Here is a 10,000-nt window from a genome sequence, read left to right on the forward strand (position 1 = left end):
CCACTAAGAACTTGTGAACGCATGCAAAGAGCGTATGTAAAACTAAATTAATACTTAATGAAAGCAATTAAGAACAAGTCAAATTGTGATTCAACTACAAATATAGAAATTCCGAGCAATAAAATTTATAGTTCATTTCAAATATTGTGAATGATCAAGTAGATTCTATGACGCTTTAAGAAATTTTTCATAACTGAGCAAAGGGCATCATTCATTTTAACTATTATATTGGATATGCAGTATTTCTATTTGCAATATTTTATATTTAGTATGTTATTATTCTTTTTATAAATTCTTTTGTTTTAGTCTAGTTCATTGCTATTTCACATCATTTTTAAAGTTTTAAGCTTCTAATTATGATTTTCAGTCATTTGTAAATTGTTTTATGAGGTCACCTTCGACAGGGATTACGTTGTAATTCTGTCTTCTTGCACGTTCCATTTCATGAAATCTTTCATTAATTCCACTATCGACTCTTGTCTATTTAGTAATAAAAAGTAACGAACCTATTACGACTAGCATCGAAATAAAAATATTTGGGCTTCGGGTGACCCAAACAGGAGGAGGAAGTCGATTAAGCTAGATGACCAGAGCAATCGGACCAACCAACCCCAAAAAAAAAAAAAAAAAAAAATCGTAAAATGTCTGATTCTCGGTAATAAACATCCGATAATATCCAGGAAGTCAGGAAAATGCTTATTGAATCGAACGGGCTCTCCAACTACCTCATTAGCCGGCGTTTCGCGGATCACCGAGTTATTTTTGGAGAAAAAAAATTTAAAAATCTGAAAATCCAGAGAGGAAAGAAGTTGGTGGGATGGCGGTCTTCCTATTTTATCTTTAGGGATTTCTGGGGGACGTTCGATCGTAAAATGGACCCCTTCTTTATTCTCATTATCATTATGGTTGTTATTATTACTGATATAACTCACACGAATGTAGAGGCACAGAGGTGTTGTAGCCTATATCTTCATATTCGTGTTTCCAGTGATTGTTCAGGAACAGAGCTTGGAAACTTGATAGCTGAGACGCAACAGGGCCAACGCTCTAAGGCGCCATCTATATGTATTAGTTGTAAGGCATCTGCAAGACTAAATTTTGTACTTCTTTTGCTGGAAAACACCACAGAATGGATTGTTTTCCAATAATATCTGACAACCCAAATAATATCCAGGTTAGGAGATTTCCAATAGATATTATTATTATTGTTTTTATTATTTGGAAGGAGTCCCTCTGTTAGAGTAGTGTTATTGAAAACATTCTTATTTTTACTTTAGTGGAATTTTTTTGCCAAAATTTATCACAGCTGATTTAAGGAACTGTCAGGAAATGTTTTTAATTTTTTCCCCCTGTTTGTCAACCAGTAACAACTGGTGAATTTTGGAGCTCCAGTATTGCTCCTGGATATTATGAGAGGTTTTCCATTAAGATGTATAGCGTAAAAATGATTCAGCGTTAGAAATTTTGTAATTATTCCAAAATTAGTTCTACAACCTTCAGTATGATAATTTGAAAAAATAACAGTGAAAATAATCGATGTAATTCATTGCTGAGTATTAGATAACTTTGGAAAACTTCAAAATTTACCCAACAAAGCTATCTAAATTACTTTTGAAATCTTGTTTTGTACATTGCATTATTTAAAGCAGTGGACTAATTATATTAATAATTTAATGTAAAACCCTTTGATAAGTAAAAAGCAACTAATAGATGGGTCACAGTATAGGACATCAAAACCTACTTGTTAATAATGATCCTAATTTTTGACAGTCAAGCAATCGTATCTGATAAATATATTTCGATTTCCTTCTCCCTTTTTTGTTTTATTTTAGATTTGTAAAAAAAAATGGTATATAATACTTCGCAAGCAGTTGCCTCTATTAGCTCTAAAATCTTTTAATCATATTAAGAGTGGATAGCTGTCTGATTGCGAAGGACTAAGCAAGGTACATTATAAGAGTTAAGCTATCATTAAGCATACACTTCTATAACTGAAAAGTAGACGCCAGTATTGTCTTAAGATGACATTACAAAATCCATATTATCAGGATAGCCATTTCTTATACCCAGGAGGAAGACGGTCGATTATTTAGGGCGTCACAATAACAACACAGTTACTCTACGATGGGCTTTAAAACTAATAAACTTCCAAGAATACAAAACGGCTAAATTAGGTTTAGTAACATGCTGTGTACTTAATGGTTTTCAATGTCCGTCTTTTTTGGATTCAACATCCAAAGCATTTTACCATCGAGTATTAACATCAAGTAAAACTGAGTTGTTACTGCTAGGAGTATTTTTAAAAATGTCCTTATAATCTCATGTTTGGCACTGTAAGCCCTTTTTCTGAAGAGCAGTGGCTGCCAAAACAAGGCAAGCGGGAAAGAAACTTTTGCAACTTTAGGGAGACTTACGCTTTAATATCCGTGGTTATGACCTCACAGCATAAGGCGTCACGAGGCCATCATCTTTTACTTCACTGATAAGCGAGCATAGTATATATAGATATACATACACACACACATATATATTAAAGGGTGTGTGTAATATATATATATATATATATATATATATATATATATATATATATATATATATATATATATATATTATATATATATATATATATATATATATATATATATATATATATATATATATATATATATATATATATATATATATATATATATATATATACAACTTGATAGGACAAACAAGACACACACATATATATATATATATATATATATATATATATATATATATATATATATATATATATATATATTAATAAATATATGCATATACAGATTAATTTTTGTCACCGTCACATTTTCTTGATAGCTCGGTGGTCAAAACCACTGAATTTTCGTTGTTTCTAAACCAAGCAGTAGTTCAAACGCCACTGGTGACAAGACATATATGACATAATTCCTTTTTGTGTAAGTAGTGAATGGGTTATTAAACGAAATTTGTGGCTTAATATTTGTGAACATTGTATATGTGTATATATATATATATATATATATATATATATATATATATATATATATATATATATATATATACATATATATATATATATATATATATATATATATATATATATGCATATATATATTAAGCTTACACAAATTTCCTTTAACAACCCATTCACTATACCTAGGGAATTACTTTTACTGACTGTCAAAAGGAATTATAAAAATTAATGTCATATGTGCTTATGTTTTATCACCAGTGGTGTGTTGTGTGTGTGTGTGTGCTGCTTGGTTTAGAAACAACGAAAATTCAGTGACTTTCCATCATCCACTGAGCTGTCAAGAAAAACGTCACGGTGATAAAAATTAATGGGTGTATAGCATACTCTGTATATGGTTTTATATATATATATATATATATATATATATATATATATATATATATATATATATATATATATATGTGTGTGTGTGTGTGTGTGTGTGTGTGTGTGTGTATGTGTGTGTGTGTAAAAGGATGCTTTTCAACTGACCAGAGTAACAGAAAGTCTTGTTGTCCTTTAAGCTGTAACTTCTTTCCATCATCCGACGTGGCACGAGAGTATCATCAGGTTTTACTGAAGAAAGAAGGCAAGTGCAAGACTGCGTTTTCTGTGCCCTGGGGGCATTATCGATACAGGAGGTGTCCAATGGGACTGACAAATGCCCCGCAACATTTCAAGAGTGCATGGAGCATATTCTCAGGGAAAGAGTGCGTGGAGCATATTCTCAGAGATTTCGCGTATGTTTTTCTTTTTATTTACCAACCATCCTTTGTTTGTACTAAATCATCTAGGTAAGACAGAAATTATATTAAAAAGGGCGAGGGACTTCGGATTATGAACGCTAGTGATGAGAAAATATGATTTTCTGGACACTAGCGTAAAATACTTAGAAGTTTTAATAAATTGTTAATCTGTTAGGATAAATCTGGTGGGAGCAAGGGTCCCAAAAGATCGAAAAAAAATCGGGAACAGTATGGCAAACAAGAGGATCTTTATTTTTATTTTTTTTTTTGCTGTTTCCGGAGGATTTATTTTTTATTTTGCTAACGTAGCCAAGCCACTGAACATACTGTTAGAAGGAAAAGTAAAGAAAAAAGGCGAGAAAGTTGTTGGAAATGGCAAGAGAAACAACGGTCGTTTCAGACTTTAAAACAACCTCTCATAAATGCACCGTTATTGCAGTGGGTAGAGTTTTACGCAGATCTTACATTGGATACTGACTCAGATTTTGAAGGAAATTGGTAAAAAGTTACATCCAGTTGTTTAGTGCAGCAGGTCGTTACAACACTAGATAAAAGGAGAAATGACAGATGATGAAAGCTAGAATTGTGTGGCCTGCGTTGGTCAGTGGTGGAAAAGTCTGACATATTTGACTAGAAATAAGTGCACTTTTTCCATAGACAATACTCTGCTTAGTAACTGGAGTTCAGGTGAAACTTGATCATACTAAGCAGAAATGGATGCCACATTCTGCAGTGTTTGATTCTGAGATCTAATTTAAGTGGAATGAACCTTATGTTGGAAATGATACAATAAGAATAATCAGGTCCAAAGATATTAGACTGGGAAGGTGTATAGAAAAACGGATATAACAGACAGGGAAGGCAAAAGCAAAACAAAAAGCCTGTCTTGTTGCATCAGTAGTAAGAAAATATACCTTTTCGAAACTGCAAAGATAGAGAATCCAACGATGCAGCCAGGATTAATTAATTAGAAAACAGAACTAGGAATTTTACAGACAGGAAATCAAATAATCTTTGAGGTAGGTACCCATGAACTTTAAGGGTCGCAATGAAACCCAAGAGACAAGTGATGAGTGGTACTTCATGATAAATATATATAAATACGTAGGACTGAAGAGTGCTAATAGAGAGAGAGAGTTTATTTTTTCGTAATATACGAGGATGTAATTAAAGATCGTTGCTAAAGAAATGTCCGGTGTAATAATTACTAGAGTTCATATAGACATCCACAGGCCGTTTGGACTTATCACGATGGAATTTGCTCCTGAAATTTTTCCGTAGGCAAAGAGCAAATTCTTGTTTTAACGGATATCGTAATCATTCTTTTTTTGGGGCCTTCTATGTTAAAGACTTAACAAAACCACTACAGTAGTTCGATTCTAGGTGAAAGAAATATTTTATAAATTTGGTATTTCGGAAAGATTGGATTAAAAAAAAAAAAGGAACTGTGAAAGCAGCTTGATCAAGGCAATTTTTAGTGTTCAATATTGTAAAATTACGAGAGGAAATGTGTTATTAATAATACAAAATGAAAAGAAAAAGCAAAAGTGGTTCATGTACCCCAGCCACTGATATCAATTTACATTGCAACCCCTCATTCAGTAAAAGGATTCTCTCCTTATTTTTCATTGTTTGATCAAGAACCGAAATTGACCATTGCATGGTGGGATCAAGATATAATTATCGGAGGGACATCAAAGGATATGGAATGGATTAATAGGAAATAGAAGATGCAGAGACAATTAAGGGAAATTGCAGGGCAGTGCACTCGCAAGAACTGGACATCGAAGAATGAGGTTAAGTTGCAATAGCTTGGGGATCATGACTTAGGAGCAGGACATCGTTGATCAGAGAGAACCAGAGTTTTGGACGAGTAAAGTTGCAGAATAGATGTAAAAATAATACGTCATAGAAATACTATAAGATGATAAATGTTTGTTGGGTTTCCTAAACATTGCATCTTCTTCTTCTTCTTCTTCTTCTTCTTCTTTTAACGTGCTTTTTTCCCATTTTTTGTATGGGGTAAGCACGATGCCTTCTTTTGAAGGACTTTTGATTTGGCTTTGGGGTAGACCGTAGTCTCGATCGGCTGCCCTGCCTGACATCGCTTAGACCCCGGTAGCGTATGTTTCATGTATCATACCAGACCCAACGCCCTTTCTTCCCAGCAGCGAGAAGTTGTTGCGCGTATATTGATAAAATTTAGTAAGATCAATCTTGATAGTGACAAAAAATCATACCTTCATAAGCAGCTGATGAAGCAGAGGACGAAATGCCAAATAAACAAGAGGGCTTAAAAAGATTCGGTATCGGTCCTAATAAGATGTAAGAAAATGTAGAGCAAAAGGGAAACAGGGGTGATATAAACTGTAATTCTAGCACACGACTTAGGAGAACAGAAAGACGAGAGGCTGAGAGAAACAAGTAAAAAAATGCGCCGAAGTTTCTTCGGCGCAATCAAGTTTTTTGTACAGCGTATAATCAAGGCCACCGAAAATAGCTCCATCTTTCGGTGATCTCGGTGTAATGCTATATGAGCCGCAGCCCATGAAACTTTAACCACGGGCCTGTGGTGGCCTGCCCTATATCGTTGCCAGATGCACGATTATGGCTAAGTGTTTTGTGTTTGATGATTGGAGAGTGGATGATCAAAATACCAATTTGCAGCCCGCTAGCCTCAGTAGTTTTTAAGATCTGGGGGACAGACAAAGCCGGCACATTAGTTTTCTCTTACAGAGAAGTAAAAAGGGAGGGTGTTGCGTGAATCAAGGTATTTTAGCTCTCACTCTTCGATGAGGAACACGGCAAAGAGGGGAAATTATTGTAGAGCATGTAACATATATAGGTAGTTTAACAGTTGGGCATGGCACGAAATTTTTACAAAAAGTTTGCTTGTGCTTTACAGCAATTGATAAGACAAGCAGACGAGTATTATGGGGAACCCCTGCAATCAACAGTTCCATAGCCATGAAAGTTAAAAGCCTCGAACCATCAGACAGTGACAAATAATATCAAATCATTTCGAAGGAAAGAAATGCTTTACTTTTGAGCTGGCCTTCTGACAGCAGACCACGTTCATTTTGGCATCGTGACTGATTATCGCTGGCGTTGTGCAATTCCTAGTAGGTGGACTTTCAGGCGGTGGACTTAAAACACCACAGAAACTGCGTAACTTTGCAGGTTTTATTAATAAACTCCCGATTCATCGTTTTAACGATATATTCTTGCAAAATGTTTTGTTTTTACCAACGTTATATGTATTTATAGGGTTGATGGTGTTAAATACATTGATGGGCCTTCGTCTTTCATCCTGTTACTTGCTCCCTCCTCCCCCACCTCTCTCTCTCTCTCTCTCTTTGTCTCTATCTTATATCTCTCTCTATCTCTCTATATACTCTATCTATATATATATATATATATATATATATATATATATATATATATATATATATATATATATATTTATATAGATGCACACATACATGCATATCTACTCAGTTGGCGCAAATACTGAAATCCCTTTCTGAAAATTAAAAGCCCAATAATCAGTTTACATCGGGCAACTAGGGAACGAATCCGAAATAATGATGTCCATATTACCCTCCGAGGAAAAAAGAGAGAGAGAGAGAGAGAGAGAGAGAGAGAGAGAGAGAGAGAGAGAGAGAGATCTATCGCTCCACGTGACGCAAGTGTAATCCTTGGCAAGGGGAAAGAGGGGAGTATTTAGAGCACCCAGATCCGAATGACTGGCGAGAATGAGAAGGATTTCGCGCCCTCCACCCTCACCACCTCACCTGGTTAATCTGACTCTCCTCCGCCACCGTTGCTGGTAATCTGTTTATTCCCCTCTGTTCCTGATTCCCTCTTCATTGATAACATTATCCTCACTAATCAGTTTACGTCTTGCAAGAAAATTAACAACCTCTAAGAAATGGCTGGCGATCATGTTGCAGAATATCAAGCGAGAGGTCTTCCTCATCTCGCGCTCTATTTGGTACAAGGGTGTGCATCTGTTTTCGTCCAGGGAATTATTGGGAATATTCCCCGAATAAATCTGAATTTCTTAATTGACTTAAGGGACAGCATTAAGGAAAACCATTAGAGTTGAAGGTATCAGGATTATTATTATTTTCGTTTACCTTGAGCTTAGCGGTATCGGTACTATGCATACTTATGTTCATGAAAAGTGTATATTCGCTTAAATGCCTATACCTCTTATTTACCTGATTTACTGCTATGGGCAACAACTATATGTGATTATCCATCAATCGCAGTCATTTCTTGATTCATTTATTCTTCACATAAACAGCGAATTCTAAAATTGTTTTATCACAATAAAGAATAATTCCGTACTGTTATTGCAAACCTATGTCTAAAATCCTACTTATTTTTTATTCTTTTCAGTTTGCAATCAGTTCTCGAGGCCCGTATATGCAATGGTGGGCTCCGTGCAGCCGGACAGCTTCGATACCCTCCACTCTTATGCCAACACCTTCCAGATGCCATTCATAACGCCTTGGTTCCCCGAAAACGTAAGTGTTTCTTATTTCTTGTAGAGAGAGAGATATTCGTTCGACAGTAACAACTCAATGTGTATCGTCATAAGATATTTTATGTACTCAAGAATGAAATTTAATTTTACCGTAATTGTCGTTTCCACAATGTTCAGTGTGTACAGAACTCTGTTTTACATGGAATGTGCCTCACTAACTTTTAAATGCACACAGTGGTGAGTAGCACATCTTGTAACCATGTTTATATTGCTGGATACTTTGCAAACTTTATTATAGAAGTTCTGCTTTCAGTAGTTTCAAAGACTCTAGTTATAGTAGGATTTAGAGCAGTAGATTGCTGTTTGTAGGTATTAGGACAACCACTAGTGAAGGGGGATAAAGATATAGAGACCAGTGTTGAGGATGAGGCAGATAGGCAGCAGAATTCCTAGGCAAATTATCTGCAAATTCCTTTGGGAACACAGAAGAGAGGACGTCAGTCTGTGATTTTTTTCAAACGTACATTTGAGGAAAACAGCACCATGAGAAGAGAATAAAGCACAGAATCATCAGGTCAGGAACATTTGAACACTTGTTTGGTCAGAAAAGTTTGAATATGGTTACCACAAAGGGAAAGGCAGTTGTTAGAAGTAATTACACGAACACGTTACCTTTTGATAAAGGAGTTCTAATGCCTAACATGTTTTCTTTGTTAATATTCTGTGCAGCATTGACGGATAGCCAAAACCGGAACAATGAGGGTTCAAGCTCTCTTGTTTTTCCATTTTTTAACATGGATTGTTGATGAGGGGCAATCGTAAGTAAGCCAAGTTGTTGATATAAAGAGTTTTAACGGAGTTGAGATATAAAACTTTATGACTTTAGGATGATGGTGGAATCAAAGAAAAGAAAACAGTAAGTAGGCTGTTTAATGCGATGCTTCGAGATAAGATATCGTAGAGGTACTAAGAATTATAGGAATATAGAAGGTCAAGGGTTTTATTTGCATAGCTATATCAGTCAAGAATTCAGGTAGGGTGTTTGAGGATCTCTTCCAAATGGTTGAGATTCGAAAAGCTGAGAATCGAAAAACGAGGCATTTTTTTTAGGGTTTTATCAGGAAAACCACATACACAAATATGAATTGCACGTGAAGGCAAGAAAAATTTGAGCCGCAGGACTTCATAGTTAGGATTACTCAGAATTCCCGTGTGTTGTGGCAGGAGTGTTGATGCAGACACAGGGACATTTTCCACTTTCTAAATAGAAAGAAACATAGATTGAGTTTCTAGTGAGATACATGAAATGAGTAGCGGAGCAACGCACGGCAGTTTGATTTTAGAGACGTGAAATATGGTTTGCAAGCGATATGCTGGCGGCAAACTTACAGATAAATTGGTCCAGGATAGCAAAAGATGGTTGTCCATTACCATGTAACCGCATGGGGAAGTCTATGCTATTAGTTGACTTTTCTATATATATATATATATATATATATATATATATATATATATATATATATATATATATATATATATATATATATATATATATATTTGGGTTTTATATATACACACACACACACACATATATATATATATATATATATATATATATATATATATATATATATATATATATATATATATATATATATATATACATATACAAACATTAACAAACAACAAATGTCATTTAATATCAACTCGCGCTTTTTCGGGAATATCACCGAATTGGAT

General features: G+C 34.8%; 1 protein-coding gene across 2 annotated transcripts in view; it reads left to right on the forward strand.

Moving 5' to 3' along the window:
* LOC136830185 (glutamate receptor 1-like) overlaps positions 1–10,000 on the forward strand; it is a 445,402-nt gene that overhangs the window by 269,618 nt on the left and 165,784 nt on the right. For both annotated transcript variants that reach the window (XM_067089464.1, XM_067089455.1), the window contains exon 3: positions 8,173–8,300. In XM_067089464.1, coding sequence (XP_066945565.1) covers positions 8,205–8,300 — 96 coding nt within the window. In that variant the 5' untranslated portion in view covers positions 8,173–8,204. The remainder of the gene's footprint in view (positions 1–8,172; positions 8,301–10,000) is intronic.

This window comes from Macrobrachium rosenbergii, chromosome 4 (genome assembly GCF_040412425.1).
Source record: "Macrobrachium rosenbergii isolate ZJJX-2024 chromosome 4, ASM4041242v1, whole genome shotgun sequence".
Taxonomy (NCBI): Eukaryota; Metazoa; Arthropoda; class Malacostraca; order Decapoda; family Palaemonidae; genus Macrobrachium; species Macrobrachium rosenbergii.